We start from the raw sequence: 27690 nt of genomic DNA on the forward strand, positions 1-27690 counted from the left end.
ATAGATTGTTTCTCTGTAAGCCTAATATTCCAAATGGCTAACGCGTGCAGTAAGGGTTCGCATACACGTCGATAGACGATATCATCCCAATCTGGGATTACTAAATCGGATAAATTTGCTATCATCGCTATATGCGTAGGCATGTACAGCTATTGATAAGGATTTCCTGTATTGACTTCACTTGCTATGTAAATCTCAAGAATAGATGTCTAACTGTCTAACTGTGTGATCTAACTGTCTAACTGTGCGATCTAACTGAACTATGTAACTGAGTTTTTGTTACAACCTGTAACTAATCCTTCGATCAGTTTGATAGTGTCTGTATGTCAGGTGCTCTTCAAATCCAGGGACCAATGTTCATACTGAATGACTAAAACACTTTAGGTTTCTCGAATTTGATGACTATATTGTCAATTTTTGAATAAAATCTTCTTAGGACTTCTTTTAATGAAATTTAAAAGGCAAATATTTAGTTTGTTGCCTATTCAATCTTTTATGATGAATACAAAATAAAATCAATAAGTAAACTGTGGATTTTTATGCAAAATAAAAATTGTCTACTTTAAAGTACAACAAGTATTAATCAAGTTTTAATTAACAAAAGTAAATTGATGAAAGACAATAAAAGATTGCGTAGAAGAAATTTCGAAAATAAGAAAGATATACAACAAGAATATATTCATAAATAATTTTAAGCAAAAAAAGCAAATTTTGTATACTTAAAGTAGAGAAGTTGTTTGAAAATAAACTGCTGTAGTAAATAAAAATTGCCGATATGTATGGTTCAAAATATTTCAAATGCTTCTGCCATAATTAAATACATAGGACTATAATATTTTGTAATAGTGTAGATTTAATGCTGATTCTTCCATTGAAAGTACTATAATGAACACTATGAATTTAGAGGTTTGTAGCATACTTGAGTATAGGATAATAAAACGAACATTTTGCTGAAATTTAATGTGTATGAAATAATAAAGAAATACATTAATATACGATAAATCTGTAAATCCGTAGTCTGTCCATTACGTCAGCTACTTTCAGCAAAGGAAACATCATTAATTCTTCGCTGTTGAAGCGTTACAACGTTAAGGATAAAAGGGTTAGAACTATACCATAACTGCTTTAAAAATGTTCTTTGTACGTTGAACGAATGAAATCAGCGGTTAAGGTTCCTTTTAACATTCTTTCGTTGCATTAAAGTTTGTTCTGGCACAATTTCTATGAGAAACGGTTCTTTGTGCGTTATCCATCAATCAGATGAAACGAAACAAGTTGATACACCAGGCGAGTTTCAAAATGCTAAAATATGACTCCAAGCAGGAAAATTATTGAAACAGATTAAAATCTTTGGTGAAATAAAAATTTATGATTGGAAAATATGCGTTTTACTAAATACTTTAATTATAACGAATATTTGAAATTTATGAACTGTATTGTTTCATTTCACTGAAACATATCTGCATCTTTCATTGCACTAAATTATATACTAAAATATGAATCGTTTATTTTACTAAAATTATTAGTTTATACTAAATTACACACTTTCAAACTAGACGTTATTAAATCTCACAAACTGTCGGTGTGTTTCGTTCTTTGCTGCTGCATTGGTATTGTAACACAGAATACTATTGAGTTCTACATGTTTCGTATGTCATATTTACCTTGTTGCCCATACACATGCATACGACAGCCCAATTACGTCTTCTCCGTACCTGATATTTCTTAACAACAAATAAAACCAAGTATAGTTTCCCTTGTTTGATAAAAACGAATGCACACTTCGTTCCACGTATTTCCCAGGCAAGAGCATGGTTCAAGCATTGCAGTACATCCCGGCTCATAAAATAAGAAGCCTGTGCAAGCATGGGGTGGAAATGTTTACGCAGTGCGTTCCTTGTTAGTGACTCGGAGTGAAGGGTGATGAGAAACATGCTCATACATATGCGTCTACATCTTCGTTAACGCCGAAGCCGTGAACAACAATATTTTCGAAAGAACCAACCAGCTCCCTCCGATCATCATCAAATGTTACAGTTCTTTCCATTATACGAACTGTATATCTAATGGAATAATAAATACTAGATCAGTTTGCAATTTTTGAACTCATCACGGGGATGATTTTTAACAATTTCTCTAGAGGGAGCACGATGCAACTTGAATAAATTTTGAATTCTGTATTATACAGAGCGAAACACCGAACACATGCCACTTAAATAATCAGACGAAACATGCATGGTTTCGAGGGTGGCATAATGTTAATTGTTTTTTGTAGGTGGACACGTAGAGGACATATGGAGGTCCACTCCGTTATTTAAATTAGAATGATATACTTTTGCATGTACTATCTAATAGTAGCACTCCAGATCGTTGAAGGTCCACTGCAATGGAAAATATTAAGTTGTCCCACAAGTTTCATGGCAATGTGTTCCTTTAATATTGCTAAATAAATATTAGGTTGTCCCAAAAGTTGGTTTGTTAGGAAATACTAAAACATTAACATCAAGATCATCGCATTGTTTGTATTTATTTGGCAACATTTAAGGAACACATTCCGAAAGAAACTTTTGGGACAACCTAATATATTACTTTGAGGAACGTTTGCGTGCTTTAGTATAGCAGTGAGTAGAATTGGTGGGCCATAATCAGACAAGTCACACGATTCCTATGTCAGGTTTAGGTTGTCCGCGGAATTTAATGCAAAATTTTCTGTATCAATTACAAGGTACTGGAATGATAAAGAATTTATTTTTTCCTCTAATAATTCGAATAAGTTAATCATAATACACTCATATTTTTAAATCCGTTTTACTTCTCTACTACATTGTGTTTCACCGACTCATTCTTGTTATAAATGCATAAAATCTGCAGTCTACTTACGACAGCTGCTGCGTTTCCGGGAAAGATTGAAACACTTTTTGGCATTGGTACTTACCGTCGTAAGTGGAGTACGCGATCATAATATCCGCTTGGGCAGGAATTCGATATTGTACATCCGTGCCATCTGTATCATGCGTAACCCTCATCTGCACCCCGCTGTCCAAACGCGCCCCACGGCAAGCCTGCGAAAAAGAAAACGCATACGTGAGCAGGCACTCAAGTTGCAACCGCGTTCGCATTCCCTTTGTGCATTCGGTTGAACGCAACGAACGTTTCTTCCGGGGAAAGTATTGTTTGCTTGGCGAAAACAGCGACGTTCTGTCGATGACGATTGTCGTCTCCGCTCCGAGGTTTTAACGCTTTCCGGTGACGTTCACGCCTGAATTGCTATGCCATTGTAACGGCTACGGATTTCTAAGGAACGGATATTTCTCGGATACTTCGCGGATCTCTGTTTTCTTCGCGAATTTCGCGGTTTTCGCGAACATATGCCCCCCTATGCACGATGTGCTGACCTAACCAGGGGTTGAATGAAACTATCAACTTTTATCAATAGAAGTTGTTTATCGCACTTTTAACGGCTATTGTTCCGTATTGAACCGTACACGTGGCTTTCCTTCGGACAGTATTTATGGTGCATTCGTGACTAAAAATCTTCTCCGAGGATTAAGTAAACTATGGTCATTCGGCGACCATTCGAGGCATCTGCCAGATGTTTAGTTTTTTTGTACATCTTTAAGGACAACGTGCCATAAATTAAGTACGGTTTCTAATTACCGACACCCGTCGTCGACCGAGTTAGGTATCACCCCACTCCTCCTTTCCAATGCCTCATTCAGAGCTACGGGAAGGAGGCCTAAACAGTCAAAAGTGTGCTGATTGACAAATGCAACTTTCGGGAGGAACCAATCAGTGCATTTTCTTCCTCATCGCGTTAGGACTGGAAGTCAAGTTCACACAGTTGAGTTTTACGCTCGAACGTCGTGACACTATCCAGTCCTCGGGTAGACAAGTACAACGCACGAGTCGTTGTCTTGTCAATAACATAATTAGTACCGCGAGCAAGACTACACAAACGGTATTTCATTGTCCAGCGATCAGGACAACCGACGAAAACAAATCGCATCATTCGAAATCTCTCGCGTACGCTAGCGTCTAAGGCAGGACCTGCTACATTAGTCTTACTGACGAGTCTCCTAGCAGGTCCGGGACGAAACAATTCTTTAACGTGAAACGGCTGCCCTATATTAATTTGGTGGGCAGTAAATCCAAGGGCATTCGCGAGCCAACACGTCCGCGATTAAAAGGGCTCAAGCCTTGCAACCTTCAGTGGAACATTCATCCGCAAACATCTATTGAATTTATTTTCTCTCGTAAGCTACGTTAGCACACATTAATATGTCATTTGTGTGTTGCAGTAAATAAATAACTCTAGCTTCTTCAACCCATTGTCGCACTATAACGAGTTTGAATCGTGATGATCATTTACTAAATCTACTAAATTTAATCTACTAAATTTATATATTATTCCTGTCTTTGAAGATGTAACTAAAGTCTATTCTTTTGTAACCAATATTTAAGCATCAAAGTTGGCATACTATATACATGATGTATATAACCTTTTTTTTCTCTATTGTAAGTATTGAGGATAAATTCTAATCATTGTATTGTATTCATTGTATAACATACTTCGTGAACGTTAATAACAAATACAGTTATAGATATTAATTGACATCATAGACATTTAATTGACATCGTAATTTAATTGAATAAGAATCTGACTTACGAATTGCAGTATAATCCAAATTACTGTAATTTGTGATTATAATTTATGGAATAATTCCGTTGTACTTTTGCACGTATGCACATTATAAATTGACTATTTTATGAATTACAATGACATTTTAAACGCGATGAATCTGACCCATTACACACCATCTGTTGCGTTGTAACATGTAAATTCTGTAAAAGTCTCTGCCGGAGTTACATCATGTAATAATTTATATTAAGTCGTTGCGAGAGTGATCCTTCTTTCTACCGCACGAAGGTCACACTGCAACTTTAATGGTTCCATCCATCAGCAGTCACTAAACGGTCAATGATATTGCACAAATATTGCACAATATTATTGGTACAGACTCTAGAGGAGCCATCGAACGATTGCGCAATATATTGTGTCAATAAAAACTTGTGCAATATCTGAAATGCTTGGACGCCTGTGGATATCAGCGTCCAAATAGGATTATTGTACATTCGATATTGACTGCACACCATTATTAATCGTTTCGGGGCCGTTTCGTAAATTGCTTAAAGGAAACGCCAACAACATCACGTAATGTGTTTGTAGTAGAATATTATTGAACGGTCGGGGAGACTTTCAGGCTCAAATAAATCTGTCTGGATGACAAATTACGTTCCTATGTCTATTCAAAAGAATAATTAAGTCAACATTTTGTTAAACTTCTACGTGTTTCGCTAGTAAATTGGTGGTTTTCAAGTTGGTCTGTTTTTCAAATTAGTGGTGCATTATGATGAAAATAGTTCAGCCACTTTGTAAAAAGAAAGAGAGACAGAATTATTCAGTTGTCATACATTTTTTCAGACTGTGTATTTTGAATTTAATCGAAAACATTGTATCTTTATATGTTGGACTCTGTGAACATGAATTGATGTTATTTTAAATATAAATTTTATTTTGTCATGGAGAAGAATGCTATGAATTTTACTTAACCAAAGTGTCGTAATCCCTTAAAGAATTGCATATATTACAAATATAAAGAGCTGGATAGCTTCGGCGACATGTTTAAAAGAAGATTATTATAATCCATCTCAGGTGCCGACCCAAGCGGCCATGAACCGAAGTTCTCGAGCACATGCAAATTACATGCAAACATATTTTTCAGTTATTATTAGGCAGTCGATGTCCCGGAATCCCGGAACAATACGCAGGAATTTCCCACCGGAGCGTTTCCCCTCCAACTGTTATCGCCACTCGTCTTTTATCACGGCCACCAATGCCCACTAACCAATATACAAATACAAACATTCTTGCAGTAACACTTTGACTGCCAATTTATCAACCTAAAAAATTCCATAAAGTCAAAGTAATCTATTCGATAAAATAAAAATCGAGAAGTTGAGATGTTTGATGTTCCTTCTTGCCATGTGCAAATCTTATTTATTATTTCTTTGAAATATCAATATATGAATGAAAATCAATATGAAAAATGAAAAAATTAGCTGAATATCTTAAACAAGGACATCAGACATATTTTTAATTTCACATTATACTGGATAAAAAAGCTAATCTTTATTGAAGTCGATTTTCAGAAAGTTCCAGCTTGTGGCTCTAGTAGATTGATCACTAACTGTAATAAAGACGTATTATCATTCTTATGTAACGGAGCCTAAGAGGGAAGAATGATTGAGACAGAGCGAGCTAATTACGTCAATTCGCGTGGGGGAACTAAAGAAGATAGGGTAGTTGAACTGAAGAAGTCAAAGAGGAGAACGTGAGACAGTCAAAGCGTGTGGAGAAGTGGAGTTAGAGTGGAGAAATTGAGGAAAGCAGAGAGAGAGAGAGAGATAGAGAGAAGCAACAAAGGTAGACACAGAAGGGCCCGAAGAAGTTAGAATCGACGGACTGAAGTCAAAGAGGATAGATCTGTAGATTTGAAGTGGGAGAACTAATTGAGATAGAGTAGGGGTCCCGTGATAGGCAATGTGGGAGAACTTGCGAAAGTAGAGCGAAAGGACCGAAAGGGTGCCAGAGACGATAAAAGGTATAGGCGGACGTATAAGGAAGTAGACGCGTGGGTGTGGTGGGTTTATGGTGACGGAATCAATCGAGATTGGCTGGGGCAAGTATGAAAGGGAGGAAATGAAAAATTAGTAACCGAAGAAGTAAGAACATCGAAAACGAATAGTCTAAAACTGGCGGCAGCATGACGAATTTCAGATTCTATACTTTCAAATCGTTGAGATTGTAAGAATGTTTTTAGTCAGACGAATTTCATGAAAAGAATAGTACGTTATAAATATCTCAAATCTTTTTTTTAAAAGATAATACAAGCTAGTCACGTTTAGTGCTCGGTAGTTCTAGTGTTAGCTGAGGCTAGTGGAAGATTATTCACCCCTGCAGTTCAAAGTGTATCAATACTTCACATACTAATTTTTAAGTGAATAAATTTTCTCGAGAGACGTCCTCTTACATGTATATACGTTTTAATGTGAAACCTTGAAATTGAATTGTGAGATAAGCGGTTGAACTAATTTCAAGTTATAATCATTCACTTGCGAAGAAAGTTATACCGCAACGTGTTAACAGTCTCCGAAGTACTCGATAAAATACGTTCCGCGTTTTATCTTTTCGAAGTGTTTTCACTCGTTCAACAGAATATAGACCGATAAAAAATACATTTCGAAGATTTTTCAGTGCTCTACATCCGCGCGAAGTTTCATCAGAATCGACAATTGAAACTTCGAGGCGGTCCCTCGCGAGGGAGGGAATAGTTCCAGAACTTGCGATTGGTAGACAAGATATAGCGAACTCGTGAAATTTTCTTTCGGCGACCGCAAGGACCTTCTCCACGCCCTGGAGCGATCCTCTTCACAGACATTTCAAATGGAAAGGTTTCAGAGTTGGCACAGCGCCGATCAACTCGAATTCGGTTTCCATTAGTTTCTCTTTAAAAATCAGTCCCCCTAAAATGAGATACTGTGAACGAGCTTATTCTGGGCTACTCTATCCGCCGTACGTTTTAGCCAAGAATGGCGAACCTTCAATTCGATTGCGAAGACACTCTGGAATCTTTACAAATGGATTTTGATCGAAAATTTTGAAAGGTTCGAGGTTTCTTGAGAAGTGGAAAATTAAAGTTGGTCAACGTCTTTTAATGTTAAAACAGCTATTGCTGCGATCCTGAGAAAATTATACTTCTTTGTAAAGTAGATATGATTATATTTATACTCATAATTTAATAAGATTTCATAAGAAATTGAGTTGCGAGGAAACAGCAATAAATTATTGCAGTTAACAATTTCTGTAATTTAGAGACGAGATCAGAGAAAAGTTTCGAAGTCGGGTCTACCGAAAAAATAATTGCCTTATTAAGTAAACACCTATGTCTGATCATAAAGGTGGATTACTACTTTCATTGCGATGATCCCTAAACTTAATTATTCTAGCCATTTTTCTTAATTCTTTTCATTGTATATTTCCTCTAGACTTTGTATTTTTCTTTATTCAATTGCCTAATGAGCAATAATGTCTGACTATAAAAAGGATCTACAACTTATACCACAAAGAACTGTAAATTCCTTTATCCATTAGCGATCCGCTACAGTAATGAATATCGTGGCACGTCCAGATATGTTTTGTTATTCATAGGAAAATATATAAAAAATAGTGAGACGAAACTCGATGCGGCCTGTTAACGCACGGAACGAACTTGCGTTGCAATTTCGCACAATTTTCAGGTTGCCTCAATCGATTTTCTACTTTCCTCATTTTTCAATCTTCCAACCACCGCACCGTCCTCTTGGGGAATAAAACGTCGCGCGTTATGGCCTCGAAAGGACGAGTCCCTCTTCTTTACAGTGCCGTCCAGATAAAATCGGATTTTTTTCGGGCAGTTCCATAAATAAGATGTAGATAAGGCAAATATAAAAAAGCAATTGTTGATATGGTAATTCACTATCTAAGCGATCGATCAGTGGACAAGTGGGAAAATGTCAGCTATGAATAACATTGTCTTTGAATCTTAAGGTCAATAGGTCAATAATTTTTTTTATTCGATCGTGTTCCACTCTTCACAAGGATAAAAGGTGCCAAAGAACCAGCTTTTCCTTATCATATTCAGGCGAAAGAATGTATTGACATTTTTCTGGAATTTAACCTTTTTTCTTTACACAATGACTTTTCCGGATTTACCTCAGCGACCCTGCATGTATCACGCGGAAGGTGTGACATTATCGTGCGACTATTGTCTAGGAACTTCGCGACGAAGACGCAAAAATTTCCCAGCTAGACCGAACTCTAAAAACCAGTTTGGCACGATAAAGAACGATCCTGCCGTTGCACAGGTCGGGACGACCGAACAATGGCCACAGAATTTCAAATTCCCGCGGTTGTTGTTCGATAAACTGCGACCATTGTCTGTCGAGATTTATGTGATTTTCGTGCGTGGCGGTCCAAATTAAAACACGCAGGAGGTGCTCACAAAAGTTTTGAACCTATTCGATTAGTATTTGTAGATGATTATAACCCTTGAAAGTACTTCTAAAATGTTTGAGATGAATCGTTCAGAACTCACAGCAACTCTACTTCCTTTCATTCCTAGAGGAAAATATTATAGTGGCCCTCGTATAATATCACTTTGTACCTAGCGGACGGCATGTGAATATTCTTCATCCGCTTAAGTATGCATAACTGCATAAAGTTTCAAACGAATAACTTGAATTATTCATATTTTATAAACTTCCAAAGATATCCAATTCTTTTGCTAGTCTATGTCAAAGCACACTATAAATCACTGAAATTATTGATCACGAGAGAAACTTCCTACCTCTAACGGAAATCGATCCAGAGAGAGGCTGTAGAGTTTATACATTTATCACAAAAGTGAACAGGTGCAATTTGAAAAATATTAGGATCGAACGAAAGTTAAAATCCAAAGATAAAATTATGATATTTATTCATAGATTTGTTCAATAACATATTTTCCATATCTACATATCTGTAGCAGTTGCAAATGTGTTAAAGAAAAATGTCTATTTAGTTCTTGCGCCTTACAAATAATGTAGGAAACTTTCATTTTGCATAAAGATCCACAGTCTAATAAAAAGAATGACGTATTAAAACATATTGCAAGCTGCTATTAGATTTCAGGAATAATACTTGCAAATTTTTAAAATCAGAATTCAAATTGAAAGAGAAAAAAAGGTTGTAAAAGCAAGTTACAATTAGCTCTGTGTAAAGGGGTGCGGGTTAGTGCAGAGGATAGGGGTGGAAGGAGATTGGAGTACGAACTCGACATTTTTCGTACAAGCTTCTGGTGCGAACAGAATTGTCACTGCAGGAGAAAAGGGTCCTCAAAACAGTCGACAAATACATCGGAGAGAACATGAGGGGGGTTGATGTTGAAGTCGTTAGAAAAGTGCCCATGGCCATTGAGTATCTTGATGCACCTCTGACTCTGCGACTCAACAATCTGTTTATTGTACGCTACAAATTAAATGTCTAAAAATATAAGATCGTTTCTATGACTGAATCTACCGTATATTCGAAGATTAAAGTTTCACGTTATACAGAGTGTTCCAGTATTCATAGTACAATAATAGAGGGGGTAATTTTACGTGAGGAAGTAAGTCGAAAATACGCAATAAATTCTTTTTGTTTCCGAGAAAATCTAGTTTAAAGATCCTTCGGGTTCGCGTGCTATAGTATATGCAGGAAGTAGAATTGGTTGGTCATGGCCAGACGTGTCAGCTGCATTTTCAAATTCGATTTTCTCGAAAACGAAGCGTCGGATGAAAAAATTTTATTCTATTTTTCTATTTTCGACTTATTTTCTCATGTAGAATCACTCCCTCCGTGGCTATACCATAAATACGGGGACACCCTGTATAAACTCGTTAAAACTTGATATACGATTTGTTACTGGTTCTATCGATCGTTTAACACCTTGTATTATTTTCTTCATAGCTGCAATGATTAGAACTTTTTTATTTCTAATAATTTCCTGGTATATAAAAAGAAAATTGTCAACAAAAGAATAAAATAATAAAGTTCGGGATTCTCGTTACGAGCCTCATTATAATACGGCAAGTTAATGAAAGATGTACTATCAAAAAGGTATTATAATTGGTATTATAACTGTTTATATATTCAAAATTGTTCGACAATCTGAAAGTTAGAACTCAAATACTTCTTGGAGCTACTGTACATATACGCTTTTGGTACACGAGTGTCCATTTTTGAGGGTGTATACATATATTAGTAAGTAAAGTTCGAACTTTGGAACAGTTTGAACTAGTTCCAACTTGAACTTACTGTTTCGAGCAGATCGAACTAATGGAACAGCTCCGACTCTGAATTATACCAGATAGTAAGATTTTTTAATTATCAATTTGTGGTTCTCTCACAGATTTTTTAATTTTCGTTACCTCGTTCGCATTATGTCCTATTATGAACAAACAAATTTTCTTCCAACCTAACATACGGAAGGGAACATATTAATTTTTTAATTGCAATATATTATTAACACGTATATTAATTTATACAAAAAGTATATGTAGGTATACAAAAGCTCAAGATATTTCGATCAGTGACCACACTGACACTTCTATTCAATTAACATGAGCTTGAAATATCTAGAAATAAGTGTTCAAAAGCTTGCGATTGCTAATGTATGCTCTTCAGAAGGGTTAATTAGGTATCTAATGCATTTCCTATTTCACGTATGTATATGTACAGAAAATATATCGTTTAAATAATGTTCTTTGATAGATATCGCTGGAAGGAACTACATAGAACGAAATCCTACGTATGTTATACTGATCTGCCGTATTTTTAATAAGCTGACTTCCCCTTGTATGCTTCTCCCTTACGTTATCACGTTGGCGCTTAACTTTCCGTGGCTTAACGCCGCCTCTCGGTACGTCTCCGTCGTGGCACATTCTGAAGAGCTTGTTAAACGAGTTGAGAAGTAACCTCGTCAACTATAAAACTCTTTCATGTCCCTTTGAAACGTCGTACGGATAATTAACTGTGTTGTCTTTTCCACTTCCGTCAGCGTACCGCCTCTACGGTTCTCACGGAGAACCGGAAAACCAGCGCGTCGGTTCTTCTTCCCGCTCGAGAGTAAGTTCGTGAGAGCTTGTTCCCTCCATTTCCATGTGTCTCGTCTTGCCGATTTTCGCAACCCTTTGTGGCCGACAATAATTTCTTAACAAAGAAACTTTCCTCCACCGAGAAGCCGGATAACTTGCACGATTTCGTGCTCACATCCCGAGATGTACACTGCGGTGCATAGCACCACATGTATTTTTAAGATTTTTGATCTTTCGAAGACTAGTTTAAGAAAATGCATGATCTGAGAAAATTGTGTTGAGGGAAACGCGAGGAACATTTTAGAATTGGTGCACAACTATAGTATCAGTTTTCATGTTTAACTTACGTCAGATATGTTGAATATTTAGTGCCGTAACAACATGTGTGTCAGATAACTACAACAGTCAGACTGCCAGCAATAAGTCTTTTTTTAAATGTTATCTAGTGGTTGTTACTGATTCAAAAAATTTGAGCGAATTCTTTGAATGCTATTTAGTAAGGGCAATAAGTTTTGAATTATAACATCCAACACACGTATTTGTTTTAAATAATTCTCAAAAGTTGCCTTACAATCACAGCATAAAATTAGGGAAATTCCTTTATGGTATATTCATGGAGACTATTAAACATGAAAATATTAATCGACTTTCGATTAAAATCGATAGGTATAATAAAATATTAATCTACACTTGTTCGAATTTATTGGATCTCCATCCAGAGCTTATGCAATTTCTCTCTAAAAGTAAAATAAAATCTGTAATTCTATTGTTCTCGTACGAAAAATAATAATTTTATACTTTTAGAATTGTTACTTGCTGTAATCCCTTCAGTATATGAAATACTGAATTAATAAAGATAAAAAGAAGATAAAAATATACGAGGGGATATAAAGGACGGATGCATAATGCCTCGCAAACTAGGTAAATGTCACGGTTTTTCAACTACTGAATTATAATTTCAATTCTGCGTTTTATAGTTCAATACAATGAAATAGGAAATTTATCAGCGTTCTATCGGCTCTGGTCGATCAGGGTCTCTATTAAATCTAATGAACACATATTCGCCGAGCATATTGGAGTCAAATCTATTCGACCATTTCAAGAGAAATAAATATATTCCTGTCAAATGTCATACAGTAAATGTATTATAAAATATATATTGGAGATAGATTAACTATATCCAGTTTCAAACTCCTTGTTCTGATTAATTAATTTTGAAGTTACTCGAATGATCAAATACTTTTGAAAATCATGATTTGTCTACCAGATTGCAAATTTTACAAAAATTTAGCTTAAAAATAATTTTGTGTGTGTATTTTTGTTTTATTTCTAAGTTCTACGTTTTCTAAATATGTAATTTGAAAATGCAAACTATTACGAAATTTATAAATGAATGTTGCGTACACACGTCGATCGAGAGTAGTTAAAAGTATCGTCGTCACAAGCACGTGTACTTGAACGTTCAAGTGGCGATGTAGTGCTTGTATCATGTGTCCTTTTTGCTCGTTGAAACCGCAGTGTAATATGATTCTCTGGAAAGCAATGACTGAATTGGAGCGAAGCTCTCGAAACAATTTTACGGGAACGGACGCTCTTTGATTGGCGTCCGTGCATTCAATATTTTCTTCTTTTAATTCATCTACTATTCTATCTATGTCTATCAATTCACTTTCCTAACACTAGTTATTCTATTAGTAGATCGTGGATTTGTATGCATTTATGAAGAAATTGGCTGGGTGAAATGTAAAACAGTAAAGGATTAGAAAATCCAAGAATATTATTAAGATGTTTTTAATGTAAAAAATCTATTAAGAGATTAAATGAATTTTTATTTAACTCCTGGTGCCTACAATCGGAGCAGAACATTTTTATTTTTCGCATAAAGATCCGCAGTCCATTTAAGTATTAGTTTATCTGTCTTCTAAAAATGTGTGACTTATTGGTGAAAACATCTTTTCTCATATTTTACAAAAGGAAACACTGCACATGTTTAATCAAGATACTGTAATTATACAAGCTGCTGCTGAAATAAATGCAGATACTGCTGTGGTAATGTACAAAAAATCTGGAAAAAATTATTTTCCATGCGCCAGAACATGGGAGAATAATTCGTAAATATAATTCCACCATTTGTTAAGCCCACGCCACAAAGGCGTTAGAATGTACCTATCCCCGAGTAGCTATCGTAAAACCGGAGGAACATAATCTGAAAAATAAACGCCTTTTTAATCCCGTGGAACGCGATGACGCAGTTAGGAAAAGGCCCGTGAAACAATTCGCCGAGAAACCGAAATTTCTGTGGAATATTTAAGGCGCGTTCTCTATTATTATTGCCTCATTTTTTTAAAATCATGGGTAATCTTAATTACGGTCGTTGAGTTGTGTGCTCTCTTCGCAAACAGTTCCATTATCCTGCGGGATATGCACGTTTCACGGGCTGCTGAGCTAAAAAACACAAGCGTCCTCACAGTAATCCGCTGAAAATCCGTGAGAGATCTTACTGAAGCAGATAAATGGAAAAAGCTCCTGGCCGGATTACATCGTACTGGCAACCAAGATTTCCATTATTACGGCGTATAATATTTTTTTAGTTTTCGTTACGCGTTTGATATTCAACTAACTGGCTGTTATCGCAAGCCTCGCGCTTGAAACGTTTATGTATTCGCAATAATGAAATATTCATCAAGGATCTTTATGCAAAATAGATATTTTCTATCTGAATTGAAACAAACTGGAGTAAAATACTAATTTATTTCCTTCCCGAACCCTTAAGTGAACCATTGGGGCCATTGCGGTCTCCTTCAAATGCTAATAATTATTTAATGCGTAACTATTACTAATATAACGTTTCTATTTACCATTTCGATAGAGATGAACATTAAATATAAATCTAATTGTATATAATACAATTTAATTGAATCATTGTCGTACAGGACCACGCTATTAGAATTAATTGTGTTGCTTATGACTATAATCCGGATATTTATGCGAAATAAATAATTTGTGCATCGATTACAGAACACAGGAGTTAAATATAAATTTATATTTTTCACTAATCATTTTAATTTAGTGAAAATGGTATATCAATACTCCTAAAGTTTTTTAAATTTTTCCCTGTTTTAAATTGCACCTACTCATTTTTGTCATAAATGCATGTACATATTGAAATTATTATGATAATACTTTTTAATTCCTCAAATGTTTTCATTAATTTGGGTTTCTCCTTATTTTGGTGATAAATTCAATTGCTTTAATATTAAATTTAATATTTAATAGTTTCATGTAACACCTGTTCCTCGCAAAAGAATTTCCATTCTGCCTAGAGATCTACAGTCTAGTTATAGTAATCGATTAAAATATTGAATTTCACTCACCTGAATGAAAAATAACTTCGGCTTTCCAACGAGAGTGGAGCATCGGTCGCCGGTGAACGGGGCCCACAGCATATCGACGGGGTACAAGGTATCAGCCGCGTACACTAAACCCGATTCCCCGTGCGACATAGTCACTACGATCAGACAGTCAGCATCCGTGTGGTCTTCCGCAGCAGCTTTAATGAAAGGATTAATTAATTCGGTGCGGCCCGTGATAACGACCACGAACTGTTTGCCGTAGTAGGTAATACTAGGAACAATATTGGGCAAGCTAAGTTCACCTCGGCATTTCCGTTTCCACCGACGGAAATCAAGCTTTCTTTGCCGAAGCTCATTGTTTCACACTCGGCCTCGCATTTACTCCGTCCCCTCCGATTGAAATATAATAATGTTCGGTAAGTTCTAATAGTGCACAGTGGTCGAAAAGTCACGGAATCATTTAAGTGAGTAGACCCCTTTTTCCAGTATTGCAAGGGCGCGGGATTCGCCTGCTCATTTCTCGATAATGCATGCGATGGGGTTTTTCAGTAGTCAAAAGCGCTAGAGAAGAGATCAAGCTAGGCCGCAATCGTTCTCAAAAGTCCTATTTTTACGTTTGCGAGGCGTAATTTGCATTATCCGGCAGCATGTAGCTATCAAATAGCTACATGCGCAGTTGTAAGCTTCCGAATAATGCAAATTACGCCTCGTAAACGAAAAAATAGGACCTTTGAGGGAGATAGCGCCCTAGTTCGATCTTTTGTCTAGCGTTTTTGACTACAGAAAAACCCCGTGCTTGTATTATCGAGAAATGGGAAGGCGAATCCCGCACCCTTGCTATCCTGGAAACGAGTCTACCGCCTTAAAAATGAAAAAGTCAAAAATATATTTCATTATTCTAAAAATCGTCTAAATCTTTACAGAAAAATAAACACACAACGCATATATCTGTGGTTGCAAGGAAAAACGCCGCATTTCAAAAAATTTGAGTTTATGCATTAATTGAGCTTTAGAGTATATGATTTACGTATTTACTACAAAAAAAGTCATGGAAACAAATTCGAAAGCCTCGAAAAAATAGTACATAGAATTTAACCGATGTCCTATGTCGAAGTATTAGTCATCAAAACTTTAAATGGCAATATCTCGAAAGTGAAAGTGTGTGAAATGCGGCGTTCTTCCTGGCAACCACAGATATATTTTGCAAGTTTTGTAGACTAACTTTCTGGAAAAGGCAGATTTTCTAGAAGTATATACTTGCTTTTGACAAATGTGTCGCGTTATAGGATCAAAAGCCGAACCAGCTTCGGTGCTAAATTTAATGAAAGGTTTAATTAATTCTGTGCAGTCCGCAATAATGGTGACCGAACTGTTTACCATGATGGGTCATACGCAAGCAAATCAAGAGGTTAACTACGGCACGTATTGTTCGTTTAACCGCTCACCCTTTCCGATTTCGCTGTTGTGTTTCCACGACAAACATGGACGAACATGAAAATCACTTGTGTAAACAATGTAAACGATTTTATCGAATTGCCGCAGAAGGAATTTCTGGAAGCTTTAGATATTGTGTTCCTGTGTATGAACAGGGAACTACGGATATAAATGAGAAACAATAGTCTTCTTATTGCCTTTTCATTCGGTCGTTTTCGTGGTAATAATAAATAACAGACGTAATATCGTGTACGAATATACTAAACATAGTGTTTGAATTAAGAGTCACACTTATTTTAATCTCTTTTAATCGCTATTGCAATCATTTTATAAAGTACACATTATTACAAGTGTTTGTATGTTTAAATGGCTTTTTTTAATTCTACAATTATTTACTATGTTATTTAACTGTCCAAATGGCAACTTTCGAGAGGAACCTTTCGTTTCGATTGTAACTATTCATAATAAATAAATAATCACGCGAAAAAGGTTATTATGGGAAACGGCATCGTAAATTGGTAAAAATATCAATGAATATTTTATTCTAATAATTTCACATACTGTTTTCATAATACAGAAATATAGAGTACAAGTTATTATAGAAACAGTTTGTATCCTGCTTTCAAAAATAAAGATGGTTTTCATTAATATTTAATTGAAAATGTAACACAGAAGTTAATATATCCTACCCTACTTCTATTTATACACTGTGCAATGTCTAACATCATCTTACGATTTATGTATCGTTTTCTTTATCTCGAAAATAAAAATGTAAACCTAAATCGTATAAATTGATTAATAAAATCTAAAATGTACTTTGGCTAGACGTTGCAGCTGCATCGTCCGGAAAGTAACGATCGCAGAAAGATTTACTTCACTGATCTGTGCAACATGTCTTCCTAGAAATGTTCTCCATCCTCATTTGGAGAAGGAACATCAACTTAGTCTGGTTCCAAGAGTGCGCATCATGCATTATTTAAAAACATTCCGGTCAAGAGTTCGCGAGTCAAGAGAATTCCTTAAACGCGTTCACAACGACGCAACGTCCTAACAAATTACTGACAAATTGTGAGGGAAGCACTTCTTCACAATCTGCCACCTGTTGCCGAGCACTCAGCATAAATATATCAATAGGCCAATAAAATGAATTTTTATTCGTCGGTAGTCAGACACAACACTATAACCACCATCTATTGCGCTTGTATGAGGGTGAGAATGACCCATAAAATAGCGTATAAACGCACTAAATCCGAGAGGGTGTCACGTTTAGAGGATTTATTGTCTGTTGTGACGTGTCGACTGCTTTATAAGTCAATCGCCATTCAGTTTAGAGCCAGGTCGTTAAAATAGTAGCCTACTCGAGATATAAAGTAATAATAGGTTATCCGAAAAGTAATAAAATGTCAGCAAACAAATAGTTGCATCGTTATACGTGCACACTGTGGAAGAAACTTTTGGAAAGACTTAATAAATCAACTATTAAATTCCTAATTCCAATGTCGATCGAAGGACAGACGAAAATATCATTTCGTAGCCCTATTCACGTCGTAAACTTTATTACATGCAATCATGAAAGTTTCATTGCGCTGTGGACATTTACGTTTTCAAATTGTTTTAACGTTTTATGATCCTAGATTAATCTTGTTCACCTTAATATCTTCGTTACTTTCGTAAATACGAGAAGTGTATGTGTAAAAACAGTATAGTAGCACTTTTATATTAATTTTGAATATTATAACTCATTTGTTAACTTTCTAAAATACCAAAATTCATGTGATCACTACTGGGGCAACCCTTTGGGGGCAAAGTCCGGGTCTGTTTTGCCCAAAAGTGTTAAAACCATTGTTTAACCAATCAATTTCTAACCATTAAGTTCAATCAATAAAATTTTAGGATCGACAGAAAAATTAATGGTTTTGCAAGAAAAGCGTTCGAAAGCAAGTTTCAAAAAATTGGCGAATAAAGCTGTGAATAATCTGAAGTAAGTGTTAACCACTTCAGGTACATTGGCACACGTGTGAACGTTAATTTTTTTTCTTTTTAAAATGAAATTATTTTAAGTAAACAAGAATTTATTCTATATCTCTTCTTTGCACTTTAGAAAATTGATCCTTGAGGAGGGCAAACACGGAATCGAAATTCAGCGAAGAAAATTCGAGGGCGAGTTCGAACGCAGTCGTAAAGTAACCGAAAGGACTCGCGGAGATGAGGAATACGATGGCGCGCGATAAATGCGTTCGCAGGGAGGGAAATCGTAAGGCTGTTCCCTCTAATAACCCGATTCCGAGCATTCTTACTAACAATATCCGGAAGGAACATCCTGTTCCACCGTAGGAACAGGAAAGTCGTAATGTCCTTCAGCTGATCGATATATTATACCGCGCCACGAGAATTTAGAAGTTTATTACGGCTGTCGGCTGGCGGTTTCCTCGCGAATGTAAATCCACTATACTGCTGAAGGTATCAACTACGACACCGATGGGGCGGGTGTACACGTGCGCACAGTCATATACAGGTACTCTGCACATTCGTTCCGTAGGCTTGACGTTAAAAGCGGCCGCTAAAACGCACCCCATGGCATGAGCAAACGAGACTCTCTCCGCTCGCTACTCGGTGACCCGAGTTGCGCCTAGAATTCCAGACCAGAGATTGAGCAAACGGTATAGTACTCGGTGTACAGGGTGTTCGACGTAGGACGGGAAAACACACACTTGCCTTGGCAGTGTGTTAACACGCCGAACACCAGGCCGAATTCGGAACACGATCTTCTGGAATGCAGAAGAGTTGATCTCATGCCTTATGACAGCGAACCACAATAGTATTCAGACACTTTTAAAAGGACAATAACTTTTTAAATATCAGATCATACAATGAATTCAAACATTTTCGCTCGTTGTCCATGAGGTATGTAAACTGGCCATACACATAAAATATGTGTTTAATCATGTTTAATCATACTGTTTGGTTGCCCTTACTATACAGGGTGAGTCACCTAACGTTTGCACCTTAAATATCTTTGTTGTTTCTAAAGATACATAAAATATGGTAAGGACAAAGTTGAATGATACAATGGGGCTGACACGATGCCAAAACAAAATTTTAATAATAATAATAACCTATGTATGTCGAAAAGTTAGTATAATAATTCAGGAGATATTTCAATTTAAATAACTCTAAAATACCATTACAGTCATATGATAAGATGTTACACAAGTAAGTAAAGACTAACGTCTTACAATTAGTACGACTGTAATTGTATTTTAGAGTTATTTAAATTGAAATATCTCCTGAACTACTAACTTTTCGATTGATGTATCGATTGATGTATTAAAAAATACCTCATTCCATTTAAAAAAATGAAGGTGACCTTGATATCTCTAGAAAATGACATGAAAACAAAATTTTGTTTTGGCATCGTGTCAGCCCCATTGTACCATTCAACATTGTCCTTGCCATATTTTACGTATCTTTAGAAACAACAAAGATATTTGAGGTGCAAACGTTAGGTGACTCACACACCCTCTGTATAGTAATTTCCTCTGAAAATATTCCGAAACTTTATTTAGTTTAAACTAACTTAAACTCTAAGAAGAAAGCTCGAAAAGTGACATACTAATCTTTATTTAACTTGGCAAGATTGCATAATAGATAACAAATTTGCATAATTTTATCAGATGCAGCAACAAATTGTGCATGTCCGCATGCACAGAACTTTGAAGGAAGAACCGCGCTTTTTATCCCAGCTATCTCATTTCTTCATGCGCTCGTAACTCGTAAACTACAGAAAGTATCGAAAACATATCTACATAAATTTTATACCGATAGCCTACATATGTGTACCAAAAAATTTTGTAAAGAATAACTTCCCGAAGCTGGGACTATCGTTTACGATAACAGTTAATACCGTAACATACAAACTTGGAGGGAAAATTTTATAACAGTAATAACTTTATTAATGTACATCGTTGGATATGGAATAAATATTATTAATCTGGAAAAATACAAATTTATAAAGATGAGGGGTAGAGAGAATTGAATTTTAATACGGAATATCTGTCAAATACATTTTCCAAATAATATAAAAAGCTCCAAAAACACAGCAACAAATTTATGCTAGTTTTAATTAATTGAATCAAAATTATTTTATTTGTCGTTAAATAAGAAACGTAGTTTGTCCCGAAAAGTTCAAAATTAATTAACACAATGAACAATTACATACAGTTATGAAAAAATCTGTTTACCTTACTTACCAAATGCTTTTTATAAGTGACAATAGAATAAAACTATAAATTAAACTTGTGATATTGTATGTCGTCTACTATGTATTAAGATTTTATCTATGCATATGATATAATCCCAGTAACCTCTATCATTATACATATGTAGATTCCAGCATGCTTGTGTGGGTATACCTATAACCAAGTGTGCTGTCAGTGGCGAACCAATGCTTCTGAACTGTTTTCTAGTGTGTGTACAGTTTTAGCTGTTGTTTATACTCCTGGGGGAGTACTTTTGCATCCTGATATCATGGCTTCATTATTATCACTATGTTCAATTCATTTATCTAATTGGAAGTCGTCAGTGACTCCCACGGCGAAACTGATACGAACACCGGTTATACCTTTGCGGCGCTCAATGTGTTAATTGACACACGTAACAAATCAACTGAACTCTATATTCTAGAGATATTTTCCATAAACAATTTCGTTAATGACCGTAGAAACGTTGTGCAGTGCCTATAGTGCGCGCCACAACCTCTGAAATTTATTACTTTCAAAACAGTCTGGCTGTGCTCTATTTTCCTTATGCGTTCATCCGTTTCCATTGAAAAAGCACGTTTGATGACTGCTAATGGGATCTCTAACTCAAATCGCTACTAATTTGACAGACACGTGTATTACCATTTTAGAAATATGCTATCTTTAGAAATGTGATTGTAAGTTTACCACACTTTTATACAGTCAAACATTTTTCACACGCGTGGATAGTCCTCTCTACAAACTATTTGTATTGCTGCACAGATTTTAAATTACTTTTACGTGTCCTTGAAATATCTCGCTATGTTCATAGAGTTCATAATATTCAAGACACAATACGTCAATATCGTTACAAATTAAGACTGCAATCATTAAAAACAAAAAGCTTTCATCATTATCTATCTGTCTTTTACGATGAACGCTAGCCACAACAGATGAATTCCACATGTGACATTGGGACATTTCAGATTTTTGTATATCAGAAAATTCGTAAAATCTCTACACATGATTTTTCCATTAAAAAGTGTAGCTCCACTATGAACAGTCGCATTTAACACTGAATCTACCATGACAGGTCAAAATGACCCCCATTTTAGCATACTAAAAACCATACTAAAACATATGGTCGAGCGAATTTTAAAAATTATATTACTCAAATGTATTAATTTCCGTACAATTTTACGTGAATCTACAAATTTACAACATAATTTGGTCGACAAAAATCCCTTTCAAAGGATAAAGTCAGTAGCTAATCTTTCTCTTTCATGTTCTGAACATAACCGCGAGGGCAAAAGATAGAACAAAGCTTTGAAGGAACAAATTTTACTGAATTTCTGCTTCAATTGTTACATAACATCTTCTGGTTAAATTTAATTTTCCAATATTACATAACAACGTGAATATTCAAATTCGTGAAACAAAAATGATTATTACAATAACTAAATGGTTAAGGTGAAGATTATACTTGGGTAATTTCATGTTTAAGTTTAATTTTACGACACAGAAAGAATTGATAAAAAATTGCATGTCATCGCAAAGATTCAAACTCGTCAAAGAATAATTCTCACAATATAATAAATATAATAGCACAGGTCGTATAGGCGTTCCCTTTCACGGCCATTAAAACACAATATGGATAACAGCATTGTGTAAAACTCAATGAAATACCTTCGAGTTACACAATTTATAATAGCCGTGCGGATTGGGGGGTAATAATCGTTCTACATTTGCATGCTCGAAAATAAACAACTTCCTAACTGTGCGGTCCCGGCGGGCTTTTCAAAACCCGGGCCGGAAACCATTGCGCAAATCGTGCGCATCATTGGCCGGTTGTATTCGACGTTTTGTTTTCAGTTGTTTGGGAATCAGCTCCTACGCATGGGTTGTGACTGATCCGATTCGTGCAACGCAAAGAGTCGGCATATAACAAACGCGTTGCAGTTAAAGAACCCGGGAAATATCCATGGAGAAAACAAAAGTTTTCAAATATTTTTTTTTTACAAAATGATACGTCGCTACGGGATCAATTGTACAACAGGAATAAGGAGATAAAAAGCACTGCATGGATCTTTGATATACAATTCTCTCTCCAGAATTAGGACTGAATTTACGAATTCAAAAGTTGCAAAAAGATTGGAATAATAATCTCTACCATAAATCTTGATTTTCGAATTTCTGTGTTATTAAGTATCATTGCTCTGATTTTGTGGAATATGTAAAACGTTCGACATTTTATGGAATCATGATTTTTATATTTTTTACCCACGAGATCACAAATTTTGACTGCCACATCGGTTACACAGTGAATCTAAAAAGTATTTGAACACTTTCCTCGTTATCAACGAATTCTTGACACTGAATCCACTACATACGGATGACACTATTTTTTCACTAGATTTAGAAAATAGTTTTTACTTTGATATACTGCAGAAAATTAATTTTTATTAGAACTGGAACGGGATCTCCTTGTAACCCGTAAGGGAACAAGTAATAAATATAGAATTTTTATTAGAACTTATGAATGGAGCAGAATTAAAGGAATCACATATCATAAATTATATCTTCTCAGTTTTGGTTTCATGTACTACTCCACTTCGATTTTGTTAAATTTTCCAAAGGTTGTAATTTTGCAACCAACATGTTAATGTAGATTGTACTTAATCAAATCGTAATTTATTACGTAATTCAGATTTTATGTTAGCTGTTTTACTATCTAATTTATGAACGAATTAATTGTTGACCATAGTTCTGTATTCTGTTATAATTATTGCCTTCACTATTATGCTAATTAAGGCCTTTCAGGAAAGCGGTACAGATGCCTGTAAAAGTTTCTTAGATATAATATGATGGCCACTTTGTTGGGAGAGACAGAGTTCGCGGGAATGTTCTGGGAATTCCTTTTCAGACAGTTTTTCCAACCATATCCGCGCAGCAAAGTTTCCCAGATCCTGGACATTGAAAATTATGCGTAACACAGCAGAAATTGTGAACGAGACAATTTCGCTAAATCCACGACACAGAAGCGCAGGTGCAATCGCTGTGCTTTTCCCTGTATGCTCGTAGTTCGATACTGCTTTGAAAGTAAACGCACGCTCGAATTTTCCCTCGCACCCGATTTAATGCTTAAAAATTGTAGAGAAAACAGAATATGTTCCTGCTTCGTGCAAATACTCGGGGCAACATCGTGATACCGGTGTATCATATTCTGTTGCATTTTCCAGTCTAACATCGGAAGCGCGAAATAAAACGTATTGTTTAACGATATGTTGACGCGGGATTGAATGTCACTGGAAATTTCAACGACAGTAATGAAATCGAATAAACGAGTCTTCGTGTATAATCGCATTTAAATAGTTACTCAAGTTTTGTTAGTCGACCATTATAAACTCATGTTATAAATTAATATCCTTTTGCATATAATAATGGCAATTTAGTGTCTCCCAGCTATAACGAAAAGTCAGTCTGCACAAAAATAAATTTCCAATTTCACGAACTTATTTGAAACGAGCCATGACAAAATAAATATAAAAAATCTCAAGTTTCAATGCCCATAAGTGAGCTATTAGATTTGATGCAGCCCCACTAAAAATGCTAATAATTATTTAATGCGTACCTATTAATAATATAACCAATCAAGGATTTAGATAAAATTTTACTATCTCACTTCTGTTTACCATTTCGATAAAGGATGAACATTAAAAATAATTGATTGAATCATTTTTGAACTACATTGTCAGAATCCATTTAAGGATTGAAGTCTGTTACAAACATTACCGAGCTGAACAATTTGAATGGTTGCATTTCACAATAATGCAATAATGCAATCATCACATCGCGTAACAAATATCCTTGACAAACTGCCTGTTATCACGTTTCCTGGCATGGTGCCAGTATGAACAACCCTTAACGCGTGCCGCACCATGACACAAGCAGTCGGTCGTGAAGTGAATTATTAAATCGCGTCATGTATCGTTGCGCAAGCCACGAGTAATTGTGTCGGACCTTTGCACCTCGTTCAACGCGTGCTCACATACCAGGTATTTCTACCACAAACGACCCAGTCACGAACACCACTTCTGCTGCGGAACTCTGCGTTTATCCGGCATTTTATAAAAATCCACTGCTGCACCCTTCAACTTTATCGGTGACTTCTATGGTGCTATGCTACGAGTGATGCGGTTTATCGACTATGTGTTGTTGGATTATTTATTTAGTGAAGTATACGCAGCGAGACAGTGTTACCGAACGAGACAGTCGTCAATGACACGTACAATAGAGTGGTTGGTCCGTCGTAAAATCCTCCGTGCGAAAGAACAAGCGCGCGACCAAGGTCAGTTAAACTACCTACGAGTGGCATCACGGCCGTAAACACCATCATCGACGAAATGCACCTTACAAAAATAGTGTACATACAAGACACTCGAAGGAAACACAGCTGATTGACACTTGTTGAACTTTGTAAACCGTTGGCGTACTAAGATTTATGGTTTTATAGCCACAACTTCCTGTCACCAAATGTACTTCTACTCTTCCTAAAATATTCGACTAGTCCACCACCTTTCAACTACACCCTCCAACCAATTATAAACAAATTTCCAAGTCCACACCTACCTCCGATCCTTCCTAAAAGTCATGCGACTACACAACGACAAAACTGTTTCGACTAGCGATCCCCTAGCAACTCTACAATCGATCACCGTTAATCCAGCTGTGGTCCAAGTTCCTAATTTCGGGAACGACACCACATTTTTTGGTCCTTCGAGCCGGATCGCGAGTGTTATCGCGAGTTACTACCGAACCAACGAGGAAGCTGAGTGTTCCAAAGGGCGTCAGTAGAGGAAGTATGTACGATTGACTGGATTAGCTTGAACAACCTGAGCATCCAGATTAGCCAGCCTAGAGAGCTACATGTTGGTTGACGCAGCTACTTCTGGACCATTGATGTCAACAGAAGGGAACATCTCGTCGCATCAACCGATTCAACTTCGGCATTGAACATCCTCAAAAGGCAGGGCCGTAGAAGAGGTAGCGATATGTACTGAACGATCTCCATGCGAGTAAAGGGGCCTATTCACGATCAAGCATGTTGCGCAACAATTATTGTGCAGCATGATATTACGCAAATTGTATTCACGTTGACACATAATTCGAGCAATCGTTCAGTTTTTCACTCCGTAGTGACGAGACTCGTCTGGTCATATTTGTGCAACACTGCCATTCACAGTACAACACAGTACAAACGCAACACATTTGTTGTGCACAAAATATCAGGAAATTCTGATTTTACACAACAGGTTGCGCAGTCAATCACCATCATTCGCGATCAATCATGTTGCGCAATAGACATTGTTGCGCAAAATGCTTGATCGTGAATAGGCCCCTTAAGGTTTCGACTCATTTGTGTTACTTTTTAACCACTTCGTTCTTTTGGACGTGTTATGTCGCGACGCCGATACTGTTTGTATAATGCCAGACGAATTATCTCGCGATGCAGTGCCGCTTGCGCAATGCCACAAACGTGTAATCCTTCGTGCGAACGATATTGCGACGCGGGATAATTCGTCTGTGACCTTATACAAACACCATCGGTGTCGCGACATAACGTGTCCAAGAGAACGAAGTGGTTAAGAATTGCTTCACTTTTTTTAACAATGGCGGACGAATTAAAATCGTGATAATAAAGGTGCTAATATGATGTTATAGCGGTGTTATAGATGTTATAAATAAGATCGATATGGCGTACAATTAAAACTGAAAAATGATGAGTAATGAGGATAAATTTTGAAAACAGAAACTTGTTTACTTACATACGCCAAATGAAAAGCTTCGAAAGATGGAATCGAAATGATGGAAGGATACATAACTAAATTTGTAATTTTTGTTGAAAATGGTAGTAACATGAGGAAGAATTGCCTCTTATTTGATCACTGTGATTTGATGTGAGAAGTGCAGCTTCTCATTTGCTATTTAGGACAGAAAGGTCATAACGAGTCATTTTCAAATATAGAATCTACATTTCCGTCATATTGATTTTGTGTCAATCTAAAACCAATAGATGAATCCAATTGGAAAACGAGGAACGGAAGAGAGTTATATTTAACTCTACCTACAATCGTTCTAATTGCACAAAGTTATTTGATCCTATGCATACTATCATTAGTGTATTATTTTGTCGAGTTATATTCAACATTATTTCTTATTACATATCTCATATTTTTTCATAACCATTCGTTATGTCACTACTGGAATTATTATTATACGATTCAAACTGATCAAATTGTTCGAATATAATATTGTTATGAATTTTAAGCATAGTGATTAGACTGCGGATCTTTATACAAAATAAAAATTGTCTGCATCGATTGGGAGAAATAGAATCTAAATTGAATGTTACTTCTTCCCTTAATGATTTTCATAGAACAGAAATAATATATTGACATCTTCAATTTTTAAAATTTTTCAACAATTTTGAATTTTATATACTCAATTTTGCTTTAAATGCATGAAGATTCGGAGTCTAATAATGATTAACTTATTTGGCATGATCACTTTCATCATGTTTGAGCATAGTCCTGTAACATTAAATGTACACTGGACGATTTAATATGTAGTCTTTGTTAATCGATATTAAAAAGGTTGTCGATAATTGCAAGAAATGTTGATATTTAATTAATAGTTCTATAACAATATGAAGTCATTATTACTGATAAATCGACCTTCTGAATATGTTACTTATTTATAGTTATTGTTTCTCTTATGGAACCTATTGCAGTGATTGTTTAAAGATAATAATTTATACAAGATTCTGCAAGAACACTTTTTCATAAAGTTCCTAATGTTTCTTTATATCGAAGTTCCAGAAAACCAAAAAGCAGTAGATAGTTGTTTGTTTCAATCCCTGCTAAATAGCTTTTGTCTGAAAACAAATAAAAACA

General features: G+C 35.9%; 2 protein-coding genes across 3 annotated transcripts in view; one reads left to right on the forward strand and one right to left on the reverse strand.

Moving 5' to 3' along the window:
* The window catches only part of LOC143208146 (alkaline phosphatase), a 491340-nt gene that overhangs the window by 303435 nt on the left and 160215 nt on the right, over positions 1 to 27690 (forward strand). The window lies entirely within an intron of this gene.
* The window catches only part of LOC143208147 (caspase-1-like), a 117508-nt gene that overhangs the window by 17418 nt on the left and 72400 nt on the right, over positions 1 to 27690 (reverse strand). For both annotated transcript variants that reach the window (XM_076422282.1, XM_076422281.1), the window contains 2 exons: positions 15087 to 15262; positions 2936 to 3062 (listed from right to left, as the gene is read on the reverse strand). In XM_076422282.1, the coding sequence (XP_076278397.1) occupies positions 2936 to 3062; positions 15087 to 15262 (303 nt within the window). The remainder of the gene's footprint in view (positions 1 to 2935; positions 3063 to 15086; positions 15263 to 27690) is intronic.

The sequence above is a fragment of the Lasioglossum baleicum genome, chromosome 4, assembly GCF_051020765.1.
Source record: "Lasioglossum baleicum chromosome 4, iyLasBale1, whole genome shotgun sequence".
Taxonomy (NCBI): domain Eukaryota; kingdom Metazoa; phylum Arthropoda; class Insecta; order Hymenoptera; family Halictidae; genus Lasioglossum; species Lasioglossum baleicum.